We start from the raw sequence: 21635 nt of genomic DNA, 5'->3' as shown, positions 1-21635 counted from the left end.
TGCATAATGTCACAAATTTAAGCTATATGGTGCTGGATCCTGGAACCCAGCTACAGTGCATCCTGGGATGCTGTCTATTTACAGAAACGATGAACATTCACCTGTCACAACCATACCAGCACTAGATGGTACTGCATCAAGCTGATGACAAAAACGGTGCACATCAGGGTTACTGTAGCACTGTGCTAACCACATCAACCCAGGTAGCAGGCAAGGAAGGCCAAGGAGAACGGTCCAGTGTGCCAAGACAACTGGTACATACAACAATTAATGTATTCCTTTACTACACAGAATAACTTAAGTTTTACAGAATTTTCTTACCAAGAGACGTATAAAAGAATTTTCGCTACAACACTTGCTTTTAGGAATATATATATTTTTTTAACTTTAACTACTGAAATAAATGGAATGCATGCAGCTAGAACCAGCTCAGCATGTCCAAATTCATGTACTAAAGAATGCCATTTTTACACTATGCTGGGCAAACTTATTTGAGGGGAGGGACCAAACAAAGATATTCAAAACCTTACTACTATGATGGTTCACTTAAAGTACAAGAGAATCCTGACTGGAAGAGGGACAAAGATAGGCATCTCTGGAAACAAGCCAGTGATGGTGTTTGCAACAAGCACTCAAAACATGGGGAACTCATACAACCCAGAAAAGCTGATTTTGTCTTTGTTTTGGAAATGCGTATAAACACAAGATTTACTTCTAGTCTCTTTATATAAGCACTACACTTATCTTCCAATTTATGTAAGTTTCACCCAATAAAGATTTGTTGTCTTGCTACCAAGAAGTGAATTTATTTTTAATCGCAACAAGAAGATTTGTTCTTTGGTACGCAGAATGTGAAGCTGTTTTTAAAAGTGAAGAAATTTGGATCGCAACAAGATTTTTTACTACTGTTTGGTGATATTTCTTACTACTGCTAATATTGCTTGGTGATTTGGCTTAGCTTGAATAGCTCAAAAGCCTATTCTTTCATATTTTTTTCTAGTTGTTTGACCTGAATAGTTGGACCCTGTCCACTATCTAACAGTTTAAGCTAACGACCCTTCAGGGTGCTCATTGCACATTCAAACCAAAGGTCATGTTTTCCTTATCGAAAAGAGTGGATTGATCTCGGCAACTGAAAGTGAAACAGTTATCTCTACTGAAGGCAGGGTTTGGGAGGAGTTGGCATAACAGTCAAGGTGTTACCTCACATACTTAAGGCACAATGTTCGATTCTCACCTTTGAGGAAAACTGGTTAAATTTAAAATGGTCCAAATGGTAAGCTAGCCTAATAATCATCTAGAAGGAGTTTAAGTACTGTGACGGTTCTTGTACACAAGCAAAGGAAAAGTTATTGGGAAATTGACCAATGGATGGGTGCAAATGAGGAATCAGTGCAGCTGTTGTCCTAGATTGTGGTACTAAAAAGAAAGCTAAATTATCAGATGAACTTTTTAATTCTTCCACCTTTTTTTTATACCTTGCACCAGCCAACCATCAATTTCCTCAACTTCTGGGAGGGACTGTAATTTCTAACTGCCATGGTTTTATTGCTTGGTTCCCTGTCCCTGCTATGCTTTATGCTCTATAAATGTAATACTACAATGATGGGTCCCCGACACATGTGCATGCTTTCATGTGTACATCACCATAGCTACAGTGCAAATAACTGCTCGTCAACCCCAGCAAGCGGTAGACACAGCATGTAAGTGATGCTGTCTCCTAATGTTTAGCATGAGCAGCCAGCACTGCATGCTCAGCAGCCTGCTTCCCCCAAGGATGGCCACTCACTTCTCCCCTCCCTATCAGGTCCCCCAGTGCCTAGCTTACTAATCAATCCCGGCTTACATCTTGGTCACACTCAGTGCTGTAGCCCTCTGTGTCATGGAGACAGCAGAAAATGAAGCCATCAGTTTTCCATGCAGTCTGGATTCCTATCCCCCCCTCTACTGTCATGAGCATCTGGTAGTGATAGAATGAGACTGTGGCTACAAGCAGTGGCTAAAAAAAAAAGGCTCATTTAGATGGTAGTTGGGCTAACCCCAGATGAATGAATAAGTAGTTCAATAATCCAGGAGATGATCAGAATAGAAGAGATGCACTGCTTCACTGGGTTCTAAGGAGCCAGCTGGTGGTCTGGGTAGCTAGTGATGATGCAGTCTGTGCACCAAACATGGCTCACTGGAAGCAGCCCTTGGAGCAGACCCAGGACAGGCTGGGGAGGATTACATCTCTTATGACATTCTCCTCCATCATCTAAATGACAAACATATTACATAAGCGGTTATCTGACATTCTGAATCATAAACATAAGCAATGATAAATTCTGAAGATTTTTTTCCTACTGTTGATGCTGACATACAAACCAACTAAGACAAAACAAAACCAATAGCGGTAGATAAGAGTAAGCACATCAATGAAAGCAGCACACTGTGGGATTGTTACTTAAGTTTGTTTTATGAACTGGGCTTGAGATAGGAATCTGGGAGGACTATGCTGCAAGTAAAAATGTGTCAATACAAAAGAAACAACTTGGGCAAAAATCTAATCACAAGTCTGACTTGTGTTTTATGTGCGACACCCACGTGAGATAAGTAATAAACAGAAAACCTTGACATTTCACAAGCTGTCACATGAATAGTGTGAAATTGTTACTACAGTATCTTTAAATGGTAGCATTGACAATATATCAGTACTGTAATCATTACTGTGTTAGATGACTGGGAAACACAATAAGTGCCATTCACAGCAGTAAATTACAAACTAAGTCAAGTTATCCTGTAGCATGCAGATTCTTACCTGACGATGCTTCAAGAAGTCCAGGGCGATCTGTACATTTTGAAGTTTGTGGAAGCGCATACGGCCCTTCTCACGGGGCTGTGATTAAAAAAAAATGAAAGAAAATGAGTGTTTGTAGAACATATTGTTGTTAATGAACAATACAGGTTAGGCAGGTGCAAACATGCACCCCCTCTGGTATGCAATACTGTTACAGGAAATTATACACAAGAGAGCACAGGACAAACCCAGTGGCCTTGTGTCATTTTCTTTTGACTACTTCACCTCTCAAATTCCACATTGACTGGCTTTATTTAACTGGTACCCATGTCAGCAGCCACTATGCATCATAAAAATATTAAATAAGAATTGTACCACAATCCTGTAAACCATTTACACACACACAGCATGCAAATAATTATGTTATGCACAGTTCATAATAAGTATTACAAGGACAGTGTGCTTCACTGTCAAATTTCAGTGGTCTGCTAAAGATGGTAGCATCTTTACTGGGAAATGATTCTCTAGTTGGGGCATAAGACCAGAAGTGGAACAGACTACTACTGGGATACAACTGACAAAGAATGGGATATGGAGATAAAATGCAAGCTGTGATGTTGCGATCTAGACAAAACAGGAAGAAAAAGGTTTAGGCATGATCACTACCACTTAGTTTCGGCTATGAATCACTGTATGCAAACTGTGCTATAAGCCAACAAGACACTGAGTTGCATGGTGGTGGTGGGGTGAGGGGACTCAAGCTACATAGGTACCAAGTCTCCAGGTGATGGTGGAAACAGAATACTTGGTAGTTTTTCTAGAAGTCACCCATATGTGGGACTGAGTCAAAGATCTTGCTGAAGTACAAGTATGCCACATCAATATGTATAAGTTCAAGGTTCACCTGTAGCCACATTATAAAACTGGATATGCCTGACAGCTCCTTGGGTAATCAAAGGGCCAAGCAATGTGAAATGGCACTGAACTAAGCTGGAGGATAAGAGGCACCTCTTCCACAGCAAAACATCAGAACATCATCTGTCTTAAACATTGATAAAAATGCTTCCAGCCTTCATTTCAGGTTATCTTCATGCCACTGCTGTGGCAGTAACAAGGTAAACAACTAAATGTCTTTCGTTCCCGTGACAGGTATGGATGACCCTAAAAGCCCTATATCACAGCTACAACCTCCCACTGCACAGCTTTACATCCACTTAACTGAAAGTAAAGACTGTATATCATGCACTTTGAAGATCAGCACAGCTTCCAGCCAGCTTGTCATCATTGAATTTTCTTTGCAGGTTGACATCAGGGGATAATATCTGAATATGCTCTGTGAATTAATACACTACAGCATTAGGTCCAGCTGCTGATGGACCTACTGCTGCAAAACAGAGAAACCATGACGACTGTCAGCTCAGTGTTAGTAGTGGAGAAGGTATGATCAGCTCCGGATCATTTGTATGCGACTATAGGACATCACATGGCAGTAAACACAAAAAGGAAAACAATGTGCAACTCACGGATTCAGATGTACTCTTATATTGGTCACTTTTGAGGAGCTAGGACAAGTGTGCTGAATGACACATCTATGAACGGACAAACTATTGAGCAATTTTTCAAAAAGATTTGTCAGTGAAATTTCGACTAACAATACTGTGAAATTGTAAAATAATAAAGAGTGCCAGAGCCCAGAACAGCTTCTCAAGGTAAACGCACCTAACGTGTTATGGATGTGACTAGCTAAATGGCAAATCTACTAACTCTAGAATTGGCTTTACACAGTTATAGACTACATTCCTTTCCTAGCAATTTTGTTCTTGGGGACTGTTTCGACAAATGTCTGCTCGAGGGAATGACACTCAAGGGAGTTCAGAGAACTGTCCTTTAAAAAATGTTCATCTCTTGGTTACTGCTCTGAACTCTGTACATGCTGAAACCAACCTGCAGTTACACTGCATTTAAGTCCTATTAACCTGCTCCAAAATCCACACTGAAGCTACTGATCTGCAGAATGAAATTCTGAACTAGCAGAGCAATGATGCAAACCATAGTGTCTATTTTCATGCATGTCTCCATTGCAGTATCACTATTTATTCAGCCGTGTTAAATGGGTCATCCCATTAAGCCAGATGCCCTTTTACTGGAAAGACACCAGTCTGCTGAGTCGATGTAATGGAGTCATGGTGACAGTATTGTAATATGCAAGGGTCTTGCACTCATGGCTGAAATGTTCAAGGAAACAGTCCTACTGGCACATTTCACATCAAGCAGTGCCACAGTCTGTGGTGTCTGAGGCAGCACAAAGCCATCACTTTACACCACTATAGCAATTACAGCAATGGAACTTAACACAATCAGATCACAACAAAAAAATTGCCTTACTACAAAAAGACAACTTATTTTAACTTCTCAGAGGCTGCAAAAGGCTACGAAGACACGTGATGCTACAGCATACTCCTGTTTTCTTACCACTCTGTCTCTCATTTGCAGGGGTACAAATACACAAGTCAAATGGTTCAATACGCTCTTCCACTGTACCAAGGATGTCTTTTAAGGACATTCTTTTTAGTCTTATATTAAACAATCTGAGGCTGCTATGCTAAGCTCTAAGCCTATAAGGAGGAAACTGAAATTTCAAGGATTGGCAGAAACATCAAAGTGAACTCAACACAGAACACCAGCTGTCTGGCAATTAAAAAAAACTGAATGTATAATTATGACAATATTTTTTCAAAAACTCGGAATTCAATAACTTACCTTGAGAACTATTTTTCATGCAGACCTGTCACGTGTTCCTTAGAGTTTACTTACATATTCAACATTTAATACTGTAGGGTCACTACATCACAAATAGTCTACAGAGCTTACTTTCAAAAGATCCATGCAAATAAAAAAAAAGTATGAAAAAGATGGACAGAGCTGCAATCCTCAGGAAGAAATAAATGTGCAACAAAGTCATGCCTTGTCAACACATACAGGAGTAGCATTCCAAAGGGATGAGGGGAGGTGGTTATGATGGGAACACTGGAAATGAAGCGGGAATGGGCAAGTGGAAGAAGAGGAAATCAGAAACCAACAGGTGATGAAGACGATGCATGTGCAGTTACAATAGGAGGAAGACAGATGTCACCATAGGACTGAATCAGAAACATTTAAGTAGCTCTCCATTTGTGACAATAACTTGCCAAACCAGCAGCCTGCACTTAAAACTGCTGCAAATCTTGGAAAGCAGCAGCTCTTTCAGAGACTTGAAACTTTCAGTAAGTGGCTGTTTGGTGGGGTGGGGAGGAATAAAAAAATTCAAGTAAGGGTGATTTACTTTATGTTTTTTTTTTTTTAAGAGGGGGAGTCTGGCAAAATAATACCTGCTGTGAGGATTATGGCAATCTGCTTGTGTGTGGAATCGACACGTATTGGCAACTTTCAGTATCCTGTGGACATCCAGACAGTAATAAGACTGACTCTAGAAAAAAGACATTGCCACTGCAGTAAACTGGCCATAGAGGCAGTGTTGTTATGCGTATGTTAAATGAACAGTGTAAATGACACTAACTGTGAAAAGCAGAAGCATTTGCTTGCTGCCTTTCACGATGGTTGAAAGAGGGATAAGCTCTGGAATGGGGTAACTTCACTACCAGCTATAGGAGCTTCAAACAGTGTTATTCATTCAGGACTACATGACTTAATTCCAAGCAGCTGCATTAATACACAGACACAACTACTACAATTTCAAGGAAATGTCCACAAATATGTGGCAGACAGCAAGGTCAGAACACTTTTTAAATGCTCAGCAGTGGGTTCCTAGAGAATTATGGGAGGGTTGTAGTTCTCCCTTTATACTATGTTGTAAATATATGTAACAGCTAACAGTGCAGCCAGATAAGTAAGTTTTAAAGAAGTTACATTACACCCCCCCCCCCCCAAGTGACAGGTTAACATCCACATCCTTGTCCGTATAATGGCAGAAAGTGACCATGTCATTTAAGCATCTAGCACCAGAGCACTCACTGTGCAGTGTGAGGAATTCCATCAGGGCCAAATAAAGTAAAATGGCACTTAAGCAGAGCAATTAAGGGTTTGACACAGCTGGATAAGAACAAACATTGCCTGATGTTTGGAGATCCTTCTCAGTCTGTGAAAGGGCTGCAGATTCTTCCTGGAGAGTTGATTTTTCCTGAATGAAGATGCAGGGAACCTGATGGGTAATTACAGAGGTCCTCTATGATGCTTCCTTCTTGGAAATTCTCAAACAAATCTTAGAAGACCCACCCACACTGCCCTATCCATGATGGCCTGCCTAAGTGCAGCATGAAGGAAAGCAGACAAGTTATACCATTCTATGCAGGCACGCACCCAGGCCTGCTGCTCTAGCCAGTGCATCAGCACAGTCATTATAGCAGACCATGTAGAAGCCCACCGTAAAAGCCACTGCAACATTCTTAACCAGGTTTTTTCCTTTGACCATACAATCTGAGAGGTCCTAAAGGTTTTCCAGTACTTGATGCATCTTGAAGAACTACAACCGGGATGGGTAAGGCAAACAGTAGAACAACTTAAGCTTAGTGTGTCACAGGAAAACAGCGTTTTGCTCACCTTGTCTAAAACTTCAGACTTCTTATCAGGTGGAAAAGTAGCAAGGTGTTGTGATCTTTGGGACCTTTTCTAAACCACAGAGGTCACAGCACAGTCAGTTCTAGGATGCTTAAGAAAGGATCTAACCACATTCATGAGGGCCTGTAGAGGACATCCCCCTTTTTGACAGCAAAGAAAGTGTAATCCATATGCTTCTTGCCTACAAAGACAGCAAACATTACTTATAGCTTCCAAAGTGGAAGTGGCAGAGGGTCCTCCTCATCCTCCCATGGCTACTTATTAAATGTTAATTCTAGGACAACAGCAAGAAGCCAAAGGGCCAGTCCACGGAGGACTTCATGAACCCATGGCTTAAGGAGGGGCATTGGGGATACAGAGGAGAGCTGCCACTGTCCTTATCTGTCTCAGAAATAAGGGCCAGTAAATACTCAAGTCCACTTCCCAGGACCCAAGTGCTTTTCAGCACTAGGTCAACATGCATAGGGTGAAGCATCCCACAGAAAAGTACTTGGAGCTTGGCAATGGGGTACTAAAGCCTGGGATCACACATGACAGACGCAGTGTAGGGCCAAAAAAATTGGTTCCAGTCTGTGATTCTTAAGGGTGCACTTGCACAGTGACAAGGACAGGTGCCATCATAAGTCTGACGTCAAGGACCTGCCTGCAAGTCCTTTTGTTGGAGGCCCTGGTGGGCCCTCCTCACCCTGGACCAACAAAGCAATGCTAGATCCCAGGAGGAAGCCAGGAAGAAGCCACAAGAAAAGTGTTCTCAAGATTTAAGTGCAAATACGGAGTACAACTGAGGAAGCTATGCAATACCAGGGTGCAAGCTGTTCACTACTGACCTCCAGCCCCAACAAAGCAATGCTGGATCCCAGGAGGAAGCCAGGAAGAAGCCACAAGAAAAGTGTTCTCAAGTTTTAAGTGCAAATACTGAGTACAACTGAGGAAGCTATGCAATAGCAGAGTGCAAGCTGTTCACTACTGACCTCCAGCCACTCAACTGATCTGGGATATAACCCACAAGGTGGTTGTCATGGTGCACCTCTCAATAGTCTTTCACATACCTCTCATCCCTCTTAGTGTAGGAAATCTGACCAAAAACAAAAATAATGGGGGGACAAAGACCCAAAGTCAGGACAGATTTTAAATATTGCTCTTATAAACTTAGAAAATCACTAGAACAGTTTTTGCATTAGAATGGACTTTCTGAAGGATATGAAGTCTAAAACTCAAATGTCTGTCACTATTTAGTTGTCTCCTCATTAATTTGCCAGAAAAAAATGACCAAGTGTTTCACTCTATGGTCCTTCTCCAGACAGTAAGAGTAATGCTGGTGCAGGTCATTGTTCTTGACTTGGCAGTCATGCAAACACTTTGACAGCATACAATTTTATGCAGAGAACATGGCATCTTTTCCATGGTGAAAATCTAAACCAAAATCTGAACTCTGGTAGTGGCAGAAAAAACGAGGTTACAGGAGTAAGGTGTTGCCATAAACTGCACCCAGCCATCATGACATGCAGTTGCTGCATTGGGAACACAACAGAAAAACAGCTAAGCTGAAGACAGCAGAGAAGAGGTCTCAAACATACATCCACTATGGAGGACTCCAAAACCTTACCATGCTAACTCATATCAGCTATGAAAAGCACCTGTCAAACAACAAGGGCACTACATCCAGAATGCAAACACAGTAGTTAGAAGAGTCTGCAAACTGAAGTATGTAGAATATCCCCTGGAAAATAAACATATTTCAACAGAATTGTTCAAAAATGTGCAGAGACACATATGTCTTTAATAATGCAAGCAAGCCAAAATACAGATTCCACCAGCCATGTACAAGTGGTTTGTTACTTACTACTGCTCATCAAAATATCTAAGTGGAAATTGGCTTGTGTACTGACGTTGGAAGCAGAAAAGCAGAAGTCCCAAAGACGCAGCAAGTACTCTCAGCAGCAGACTCATTGACAAAAAGAGGATTTTCGCTATGATTCTGCAAGTTGAGGCTTCATGAATTCATGCCATCTGTAGTTGGCAATACTCTTAACATGGGCCACATTGTGGTGGAAATTGTTCAACTGCTCTGCAGCTCTGCTTTCCCAAAACAACAGTAGTCTCATTGTTAGCATGGTAGCCTTGCTCTAGTCGTATGCAGCAGACTCTCTTATTAGTAAAGCCCACTCGTGAACTTGGGTACAGTCTCATAAGTACTACAGAACTGCTCTCTGGCCTCATTATCAGCAGACCAGCTGCAGTAAATGACCACCACAGAAGGAACTGGACATTAAAATCCAGTGTACAATGCCACCACCAAAGTGGACAACTGTGAAGCACACTGCTAAGTGAATGAGAAAATGCTCTTTAATCACAGTGTGCACACTTGCCACACTAACTCTGAAATACACAAAGAATACTTCAGTCCTAATGATTGCGCATCATACCAGTGAATGGCTGCATTAGGCACCACAGCTCAAAATCTGCATCAGACAGCAGAAATTCCCAGGATTATGATAAATGTCCTAAGTCTAGGAGGCCAAGGAGCAGGTTTTCCTAAAGCCAATGGTCACTTAAATCAACTGATCATGAGCTACTATAACCTTTAGAGTTGGGTATATTTAACTGGGAACCACCTGTTCAGTTCCTTTTCAGTAAATGAGGGATTCAGAAAAGACAAAACACTGCCCTTTGGCCAAACTGACTTCCTCACTTTAGCGACCTGTAGTACACCACAGAAATTCAGCACAGCTGTATGAAAGTAAAAAGAATGCCAAGTTCAGATTCAACCAGTCTTACTTCCTGGTTTTGCACATCAACCTATGCAGTGTAATCTTGCACAGGCACACTGATTTTATACAACCTAGATACATTGCATAGTTTGCATCCTGTTATGGCACCTAACAGCAGCATGCAAAGCTTTGGGTACAAGACCACCAACTTATGCACTGTGGTTCACATTAAGGATATTTCCACCAAAAGATTACATAAATTTGAGAAGCCTCATCCTGCAGCTTTGTAATTATAACTCAATGAGAAGTCATCACACATCATTAAGTATGTCTACAAATATTGACTGTGATCCACACACACACACAGCTAGAACTCAAATACATAATTATTAAAACTGGTGCACTAGAGGTTACAGGTAAGTGCAGAAAAGCTCATGCAAGGCTAGTGTGGTCAATATCAATACCCAGAAAGGAGGTTACAAGGTCAGGGCTCTTACTTATTCCAGTAAACAAAGGAGAATATCAAGTTGGTGGTTGTAGGCAACACCTAGAACAGTACATGCAGTGCACAATGTAATTCAGAAGAAACACCAGGGTAAAGTCAAGCCTCACAGTATTATGAATATTGACAATCAGAAAACTTGGCTTGCAAAAAGAGAGTCATGAGCTCAACTGTAAAAGATTTACAGTATTTTGAACAAATTTTGATTTAAAGTGGATTACATAATAACACAGAGGAAGAGTTCTGACCTGTAATGCTAAACACCCATGTTTGATTATCATCTTAGGTGACAGAGGGTTAGCAGAGAGGCAAGATTTTGAGTGGCCAATATCGAGAACTCCTCTCGAGGTATGTTTTCTTCACTGTCTAGCAGCTTATTCAGTGGCTGCTAGGGTTTGTAAGAATCAAGAGTCAGGACTGCACACAGGCAATGACAACAGGGTGCTCATATGCATAGAAACAGGATCACACCTTTTGTATTACGGTAATTCCACCATGGGAAATGAAAACTAAGGAGCAGTGCCTGTGGCATAACAAAAGCAAAAAACTATGACCTTGCAGTGGGATGGGCCTCAAGATCCAACCACTACAAGCATGTGCACCTGAAGAGAACGAATAATGTAATGGTCAATGGATGGACCCTTTGGGCCTAATGGCAGCATCCATGGATGAGACAAAAATAAATAAAGTCAGACTTTACACAAATTAAGGAAGTGATGCAATATAAGAGGTAATCTCAAATGAGTCACTGTAGATCAGCAATGTAAATTCAAAAAGAAAGTTGCAACAATCTGAGAATGGGTGTTGATGGTGACAGGCCATATGCCAGAAACATGACACCCCCCCACGGATGACAGATGCAGGAGATAAGTCTAATGGAAAACAGGAAATCAAGACTGCATGGACATGAACACACAATTTTTAATGACAAAGAAGCCAAACAGCTTTGCAGCTAGCGGTGGCTGTTGGTGGGGTCACTTTAGGAGTTGGCCGTGACTCATGAGAAAGGCAGAGAAGCCAAGCAGGACAGCTTTACGTATCACTTGTTAACAAGGTGGGTGACTACTTCGACTATGTGATATCTACCTTGTAGAAACTAGTGTTTCCTCAAGATCAGTGACAACTGCATTATCACTGCCAGAAAAACAAGATGTGAAACGTTTTAACAAACAGTGAGGCAAAAATGGATTCACAAAAGATCACTGTTGGGTCAAACAAATCTTAAACAAAAGTAACATACTTGGCATAATGTTGGATGCAGATGAGCAGGTTCATACTTGTGAACAGTAAAACTAAAACAAGCAGCATGAGACACCTCCCACTTTTCCCAAGATAGTCTGCAAAGTAGCTTCCTCTCTGAATCTCCATTTGTGCCAATCAATCCACCCTTAGCCCTGTGCCTGAAGGGACTCCCAATGCCAGTAGCATTGTTGATGAAGCCATCAAAACTACACGTAAAGGCAACACAAAAGTTGATTCCAATGAAGACAGTCCCAACATGGAGCTCAAAGCAGAAGTCAATAAGTCCATCTGCATCAACGCTATTTGGTTCAAATCCAGCCCGATTAGGATCAGCAACTGTATGGGAGCAGATGAGAAGAACCAGGATGTCCTGGATGAAAAAAAGAACTGGAAAGGCACTGTCTGTCCACCCTGGTACCAGAGAGGTAAGAGATAAGACAAGTACTGGACTGAAATTTTTATAACGTCTCTGTCATCTTTTCATACTTAATTTCAACAGGAGATACAAAACCACCACCTAAAAATACCTTGATTATGATGGGCTTGAGCATAAAAGAGTTTGCATGTCTCTGAACTGTTGGGAAAATGGACTAAATGTCAAATGACTCTTTTCAGATAAAATTTTCACAGGAATTGCAGAGACAACAGAAAAATGTGCAGTAGTGACCTTCTCTTCCACTCTGGGCTTTTTACCATTAGGTCCCAGAAAGGAATATCTCCTTTACAGAGACTCTTTTTTTCTCTCCATCTTTTGCACTCAGTCTGGCCAAATTATCTTTTGCGACTAGAGTTCAGACATAAAGGTTGATGGAGTTGATTCTACAGTGATGGTCGAAGCAGAGGTCCACTGGATGCAGACTCTTGCTCCATTATAAACAATCTCAATTTAATTTTCTGTCTCAAACAGTTGTAAGGTTTAAAAAGTTTACAGATACCATATGGTCTTTTCTTATGCAATAAACACAGAAGGTATGCCTACCTTGGGATGGAATTTTGTGTACATATTTGCATTTATTTAACACTTTCCCCTCCATTATAAATACACTGCAGGAAGCAACCAAAAGATGTACAACTGTTACTTCAAAATAAGAAATACTTTCAAATAACAATAAAAAGAAAAGTAATATACAAATGTAAAGGTATGGTGACAAAAATGCAAAGGCCTAAGGAGGGTCAGTAAAGAAATGTCAAACTGTCTGAAAAACAGGCATAAAAACCAGGTTCAAGGAATGAGGAATTCAAAACTAGACAAATGTTAAGAATAAGCTGCAAAGTTTGTCTCACAGAATAACCACATTTCAATCCAAACAGCCTAATACTTTCTCTACAATACTGGCTGAAGGTGAAGTCAGCTTTGGACAGGAAGCTACTTCGAAAGACATTAATGAGTAAAACGGGAGGGGGCTAGTAAACCAGCAGAGTTTTGGATACCTAGTTGCCTAAGGCTGCCAACATCAGTCCTACTGTTGATAATAATGGACCTCCTGATACCAGATATGCTCATTTGACAAGGGTTTAAAAAAAAAACTCCTAAAAGTATACTTCTTAACCTCTTAGTACAAAGAAATCTGGACGAAGCTTAAAATAATGAGGGAGGGGTGACAAACAGCCAAAAACAGGGACAGATTAAAAACTTAAAAAGTTGCTAAAATAACAAGATTTGTGTTAGCATGCATTTTCTGAAGGATATGAAGTCTGAAACTCAAATTTATGTCATTTATTTAGTAGAGATTTGTCAGAAAACTCAAATTTTATGAGGAAAAGACCAAAAATATGAGTCAAAAATCTGGATAGTTGAAAGGTATGCTTGAAAGGAATCAAAGTGGCCTACCATGATTCCATAAAATCCTTGTAAAAGATGTGAGAAAAAACTAAGTCTAGAAAACCCCTGTGTGGAAAACTGAGTTAGGAATGGAAATGAGAAGGCAAAGAGTCTAACAGTGAATGAATATCAGTCAGAAGAAACGTGGATTTATACTGTCATCTCTGTTCAGTATCCTTATTACTGACATTGTAAACCAGCTAGAAGTGATAAGTATTTCTGCAGCTGTGATCTGCAATATAGTGGACATTGTAGTGAAAACAGGAAAAATATTGGGGAGAGGTGAAACAAAACAAAGTTTAATGAAGATGTAGTCTATTTCAGCCTAAACTCAGTACCAGAAAGGGCAAAACTGTGCAGCTATATCACAAGAACCAAAGTAAGGATCAGTGAGGTAGAACTCCAGAGAACCACAAAGCTTGGAAAAGGCCTATAGTGAATGCATTAAATGAGTTAATGAAAATAATGTTTGAAGGCCACCTTAAAAAAAGGTACAGAGTCCAATGTGAAAGACTGAGTAACTGCATGTGCATATCATTCTGAAAAGAAGAGATGAACAATGAAATCTCCTCAGCAAAGAACAGAGGTAGAGGAATCTTTTAGAGAACCATGTTTATGGATGACAGATCATGGCAGAAAGGCAGGGGGCATGACAAGGACATGTGCAATAAACAATTATTCACAGAAAGGGTAGTGCAAAACAAATCAGTGGGAAAGCTGGTCTGCCACTAATGAGGCATTCAAGGGCACATGGAATCAGCAGAGCACAGCTGCAGAAATTTCAAGATGGCAGAGATTAAGAAGGAATTCTGAACTTACAGCAAGCAGGTAGAGACTGGATGGATTTAGCAGTCACTGCATTTTGTTCTTATCAATGTTTCAGAGTATGACTCATGGAGTAAGCATATTCACTGTGCATCCCAGTGCTCCAACTTAAAGCAGGGTAGAGCTGTTAATGCAATAGCATCAATGGCACTACACGTTAAAGAAACAGGACACGGACGTTGTTCCAAGAAATGCCTTTCTGCTGAACAGACAAGTTTCTGTCCAAAAGATTTGAAATAACATATCTGCACACCACAAGTTTCAACTGAACATTAAATGCACCACAGAGTATTCAGAGAGGCTTCACAGAAGGTAACACAAGGGGGGGGCTGCGCATTTCATCCCATGCCAAAAAACAAGCTTCACTGAAAACCTAGAGGTAATGGATGCTGCATTATAGCACATTCATGAAATCGCATACTACAATGACATTAAGAAGCAGTCAGATCAAGTCCTAGACAACACTAGTATTGGGATTTAATCAAGTCTTTGCAGCCAGCAGATATCACACTGTTCCATAACGGGGGATACATCAAAAAGAAAAGGTGGGGATAAAAAGGGAATTAAAAACAAACAGGAAGTTCTTACTAGATAAGGAAAACAAGTGGGAAAAGTGCAAAGCTGGTTAAATGCAAAGGGTACATAAATGGAGGGCAACCACAGCTTCCAATGAAATGGCCCACATGGGTCAATGAAGCCTCACACAGTTAAAACTAAATAATTCTGTATGCATGCAACACTCTTTCCACAAATCCTGCAGTGTAAGTGAGGCAGTCACAGATTAGTAGAGATATTAGGAAAAGCTCTGATAGGCTGGTTCAGCATGATGTCACTTTGTTACTGACACCAGCACTACCAGGTGCTACTGGACTACATTTTTTGCACATTACACATTTTCTTAATGTTAGAAAATAACGGCAAAGAAAAAGTGGATGGGGACTAACTTGTATTAAAATACTTTATCTGTATACATACACACACACGTGTGTGTGTGTGTGTGTGTGTGTGTGTGTGTGTGTGTGTGTATGTATGTATGTATGTATGCGTGCACCTATATCATAAGTTATACATATAAATTTGCAGAGGGCATTCTTGTGCTTGTCAAGCATCTTCAACTTTCCTATGCTAGTTAACTGTGCCTTTCCCATTAAAATTATGGCATACATTTTATCCGGGTAATTATTTTCATTTTCACATTTCCTCATTTGCCATAACAAAATAAGCTATATGGCTGCAAATATTACCCTTTACAATGTTTTCTTTTAAAAACAGGAAGTGACATCATAGATGAACTGACCAATAGTAGAGAAACATGCCACTGCAAGGACATGCCAAGTACAAACACTGGCAGACCCCACTCACCAATCTCAAGTTCCTGATAACGTCTCGTTCCCTCGGCTACCCAGCAGAGAGCAGTGCAAGAAGGGAGGGCAAAAGCCAAAGGGCAGAGGTCAGGAGAGAGGTCAGCAATCAGGAATAGGAAAAAAAAAGTACAAAAAGCACACAATTTACAAAACAAAAGGCAGAAAAAATGTTAATGTGTTAAACATCAAAGCAAGAAAATTGACTGCAGCAGGATAGGACAAAACACAGACACATTATTAAGCAATACTTATTTCCCTAATAGTCCACAATAACCTTGTAAAATAAGAATTTTGAGAGTTCATTTGCAGATATGCATGCTTCTAACATATTTGAAGTAATCAGAAGTAAATAAAAACTAGTCTATATAGACTGGAAGATTTGCATTTATTTTACTAATAGAGGTTTTTAATAATTTCCCATTTATCGTGTACTTGTTACAACCAAACAAAATATGCTTTCTGAATTGATTTTGGGTTACAGCCTGTGTTCAGTCCCCATTTTTTTGCACACTCATTTTTCACAATGCATTAGAGAAATGGAGTTTCCTTCCATGTCAAAATCATCACTTCTCCTCAGTAAAACGGAGAGACAATCAATGGCCTGGAACACAACATGCTTCTAAATACTGACTGAGGCATTGCCTATGTGCATAATTTGACTTGCTTATCCTTGCTAAGGTATGACATCAGGTGCAATTATTTTAAGATGGAGAATAAGTGGGGTAAATACCCATTCATGAAGAGGGAAATAAAACTTCCAGTGAGAAATATTTAATACCACCATTTTCTGGGCAAAGGTATTTATATCATAGCTGCAAAAATCTTATTAAAAGCAAAAATAGGATGCACTAAACAGCAAAATAGACCGAGACTCAACAAGTTGCATACCTGATGTCAGAAATTACTATGTTGCACTTTAGTGTCAAATTAGGTACGTGGAATCATATTCTACTCATGCACCTGCAGTGCAGCATCATGAGGGTGCAGTTTCTATTCCTGAGGTGTCAGGTTCAACGGCTTAACTAAGGATATAGAAACTTCTCAAATGTCAAGAGACAAATTTCTTCTTTTCACTGCAAGTGAGCTATTAATGAAAGTTTTGTGCACCTGGGGGTTGTAGTACACCTTTCATGAATGTTCTCTATATTTTCTTTACTTTCTTAAAGCTATTGAAAACAACATCCCTTCAATGCTAGAAGTGCATTTTAGAATGATTTTCTTGCTCCCATCATCATCATACACTGGTAAAAGTGTTCTCCCACAGCCTGGAAAAGTGTCTCTTCTGCCATCTCTGTCTGATCCTACTGCTATACACAAGGTATGTCAGTATAAAATAAGTTATTTTATCATGAACACCCCTAAAACACTGCATCACTCTCTGGGATGCTGCCTTCCAATCCAACAAACTATCTTCTATACCCCAAAATTGTGGTCACTGTGTCACAGTACATATACTCCCTCTCAGTTGACATCCTTTCAATTCTCTCTCAGGGTCTTCCTCTCCTCACTTACTAGCTGCAATGGGCTCTGTGAGACTGAGTCTTTCAAATACCTTTCTCCTCTCATTTCTCTTTCCCGACACAGTCTTTTAAATTCTAGATCCTAACTATATACTATTTTTGATACATTTTTGCTCTTGACATCTGGGTTTTCATCAGGTTCCTTTTGAATGACCATCTCTGAAATCCCTTATGTTCTAATAGGTACTCATTTCTGAATAACTTCTTTCACTTTTTATTTCTATTACCTACCACTAATTCACAGTATATTTGCCCTTTGTTCTTCATATAGTTCTTTTTTTCCTGCACAATTAGTTTTAGAAGTTTCTCTAAGATTTTTCAAGCATCTCCAGCTCTAGTGTTAGCACTTAAATTTTCAAAATGTACTGTGCTCACCGTTTTTCTGTCAGTACCTTATGCTCCAGTCCAAACATCTACTCAGAATAAATAAAACAAAAAAATATCTCTTTGAAGAGATCTGCAGATTGTTTCCCAAACAGGAAGTTCTGATCCAGGAGGACATCCAAGATTTTGGACTTTAGGTCCTCAGTTAGATTCTGCAGTCTTAGCCAGGAGTATCTCCTAAGAACAGAAGCAGATGCTGCATCTGACTGAGTGCCTGGCTACTCACTGTGTCAAGGACAGCTTGGAGGCCATGTCAGCCTTAATGGGGACTGTCAGGCATAGAGGCCAGCATGTAGGAGGCCTGAAACACTAAGTCTAGAGCATATTTAGTCATGTGGGTGTGATAATTTATGGCTCCAAATGCCAAAGTAGAGGATGTGCAAACTTTCTTTCCCATCCTATCCATGTATTTGCTATCTTTATCAGTGGGTAGGAGGGAGGCAGAAGGCAGCAGCCTTGACTGTTTATCAGGAGCAGTGGCAATAACAGCTGGGTCAGCCAGGGAAGGTTTAACTAAGAATTTTTGCTCCTCTGGCACTTAATAGAAGCGGTCAGGGTGCTTGGGGGCCAGAGACTAGAACTCTGGGGCCTTGGAGGCTGAATTAAAGGCATCCTAAGGAAGCACTGGAGGGACTGCTGGGGGGGGTGATTCCACTACAAGCAGCTCAAAGTACCTCTTTTGGGTGTCAGTCATTTGGGAAGTATCACATTTGAAGTAATCTTTCATTTTGGTGAGTCTCCTCAAAGGTAATATCCTCAGGGGTAACCCCCTTCTACAGATTCTTCATCAGGGGAGTAATCCTCCTGGGGACAGGCAATCTGAGATGTGTAAGAAATGGAGTCCTCTGAGGAAGAAAAGGAAGAATTATGCTCTTCCTCCCTAACCTGAGAGGTCATGGACGGAAAAGAAGAGGCAGAAGCAGGCCTAGGGCTCAATAAAGGCAGAGTAGAGGGGGCTGAGGCTGAAGGCCTAAGGGCCATGAAGGCCTGCATAAGTGAAGAAGTGAAAGCCTGCCAGTCTGGAAAGGTTTCTTGAGAAGAGGAGGTATGTTTAGTTTTTTGTTTCTTTTTGGCCGAGGTGGAGGTAGGGACCGGCCTGGCATTTGAAGACAACATTTCCGAAGGCTGGATCCTGGTTGGAGGTACCACCAAATCTGGTTCCCCCTTGACATCGATGGTAGTCAGTGTCTGGACAATCTCCAAGGACATGCCAGCTGTCAGCTGTGCAACGGCTTCCTCAAGGGTTGCCGTTGAAGTCAACGGAACTGCCAAGTGCTCCTCACCTCCTAGACCGGCAGTTGGTGGGGTGTCGGGAAGTGGAGCAGCAGGCGAAGAAGGCCTAGGAATCTTGGCCTTCTTTTGTGGAGGTTCATGTTCAGCCTCCGATGCGGGATCCATTCTAAGAGCTAACCATTTTAGGCCCTGTTTATCTAGGTAAAGGTTTAAGGTGGACAGACAGCTGCGCAGGGTTTTCGGTACAAATGATTGACAAATCGAGCAGGAGGAATGGTCCTGCTCCCGGCCTAAGCAAAACACACACCTATCATGGGTATCTTTATGTGGTATCTGGTGCCCACACTGGCACTTTCCCTTTTTACCTGAAATCAGCTAAAGGCTACAACAACCAAGCCTAGGCAATAACAGTTAGAAAAACACACAAAAAAAATTGAAACCCAACAGGATACTTAGCTTTATTGATGCGACCATCTGTGAAGGAGCGATCGTACGATGCAAAGGTTGTCTGCGGCTGAAAAGTTCTGGGGATTGTACGTGCAGACATCACATTTAAGGCCCCTGGTTTATGGCCCTGTGTGTGACATCCCATGCAGCTGCAACAGCCAAGCTGAAGCTTTTGTATAGGAGCCAACATACGAGTTGCCTGAGGGCAGGAAATCCCACAACTGGAATACTGCAACATAGGAATAGAAGGACATTGCTGCACCTGTCCCACTGTAATACCCTCACTGGTCTGATCAGATCACATAGTGATCACCCTCAAGATAAATATAAAGCCTGAACTTCCAGCAAACCCAAGAATATTTAAGAAATTTTCTAAGGCTCTTCCCATTAAGCGATAGCTAAAATCCCAAACCCCCAAACTCAGAGATCACTGTGGTCTAAGCAGAAGTGTTTACAGCATCCAAGTACATGCATGAACATATTGCATAGACAATGGTGGATTCCCAGTATAAATAAGTTGTAAAATAAAAGACAAAGAAAAACATGTCCATAAACAGAAGGGCTATGCCTATGCCTAAAACACTCCATCTTTAGTCTCGGCAAGCAAATCAGGGGACTAATCAAATCAACTAAAGCCAACTTCAAGGGAAAAATAGCCTCCCAGGCCAAGGATAGCTATAAAGCATTTTTCAGTTAAGGAGAACACCCAACATTGTGCTGAACTAACAGAACTCCCTATACCAAACTAAAGATGTAGGAAATTTGCTAGCCAATAAATTTAGCTCCAATTTAACTCCACTTATCACCTCCAGTTATTCCCCCAAGAAATACTTTCAGGTGTATATCATATGAGCGAATAGGAAAGACCGTGAACGCTCAATCTCGAAAGTACTGGACCTCGAAATGATTTTTCTGAGATCGTGGTACAGTGAAGAATGGAGTACTTGCTCTTTCCTCACTGTAGTGTGATCTCGGAGTTGGAATATATATTTAGAGGTGGGTGTGGGGGCTGCACCCCCACAATAGCAAGTTCAAGGTCCAGTACTTTCGAGATTGTGAGCATTCGCGTTTTTTCCTATTCGCTCATATGATATAGATCCATACTTTCTAGCATTTCTTCCCCAATTATCACTAAAGAACATGTCCTCACTGCACTCTCAAAAATTAAAAACACTGCATCTATGGGTCCTGATAACCTACCAGGATGCCTCCTAGTTAGCTTGAAACATTATCTGTCAGGCCCACTAGAATCTCTATTCAACCACAGCCTTCAGACTGGCATTGTCACTAGGGAATGGAGGACTGCAACAAGTCATCCCTCTACACAAAAGGGGAACCATCAACATACCCATAATTTTGACTAGCTTTGTATAGAAGGCCATGGAAAGAATTATTGTGGACCTGAAACAAAGACATGCAGAAAACTGGGACATAAATAGCTAGGCTTAAAAAAGATCTAGGGCCGTTAGTCTAGTATCCTTCTATGATCTCGTGATCTCACAACCCTGCTCTCTCCCACCCACTTCTAACCACACCAAGATTCTTATTTTCCTCTTCACAAACATTTCCTTTAAATCCTGCTTCCATCTACATATAGGTGCCTTTCTTCTCAACTTCTTGCATTTTTCCACAATATCATAACTCGCAAGATGCAGTTTCCCCTGAAGTGTCACCAAGTACTGTGGAAGACAGATGACAGGAAGACACTCTTTGGCTGGAAACTGTTTCATTAAGAGACTGCTGGCTGATTATGTTACACCTGACCTTGGAGATGACATAGCATTGTACTCTACTGGCAGATACTTCATAAGAACAAGCAAAGAGCTTGTATGTGTACTTAGATCACTGAATAGGAGTGCACCATGGCTACACAGAAAGGCAACCAAACTCTTAGTGACAATACAGCAGTTTGTGTGGTACTTCCTATACTGTGCAACCAGTACCCTCACAAGCAGACTGATGCTGTACTGACTGTCCCTTTTTTCATTCATGACATCATTGCTGTGCGACAAGATGCCAGAATCACAGATGAGGTTCTGAACAAATTCATACTTACTTGGACCACAAATAAACAAGTCAGTATAATGAGGTTACCTTGCTAATAAATTAATGCAACCGAGTTAATTTAACTTATCGGTTGAACAAAAGAATAAATAAATCAATAAGAAAAGCTGGTTTACCAACAAGTGACATTT

General features: G+C 40.9%; 1 protein-coding gene across 12 annotated transcripts in view; it reads right to left on the bottom strand.

Annotated features, from left to right (window-relative positions):
• Positions 1-21635, bottom strand: part of PLEC (plectin) — a 1553583-nt gene that overhangs the window by 305387 nt on the left and 1226561 nt on the right. For 10 of the 12 annotated variants that reach the window (XM_044067397.1, XM_044067398.1, XM_044067399.1 and 7 more), the window contains 2 exons: positions 15855-15890; positions 2798-2875 (listed from right to left, as the gene is read on the bottom strand). In XM_044067397.1, the coding sequence (XP_043923332.1) occupies positions 2798-2875; positions 15855-15890 (114 nt within the window). The remainder of the gene's footprint in view (positions 1-2797; positions 2876-15854; positions 15891-21635) is intronic. The other 2 variants (XM_044067392.1, XM_044067393.1) reach the window with 1 other exon arrangement.

The sequence above is a fragment of the Protopterus annectens genome, chromosome 3.part1 (genome assembly GCF_019279795.1).
Source record: "Protopterus annectens isolate FY-2018-M chromosome 3.part1, PAN1.0, whole genome shotgun sequence".
NCBI lineage: Eukaryota > Metazoa > Chordata > Ceratodontiformes > Protopteridae > Protopterus > Protopterus annectens.
The sequence above is the reverse complement of the archived record's forward strand: the minus strand, read 5'-3'. Positions and strand labels throughout refer to the sequence as shown.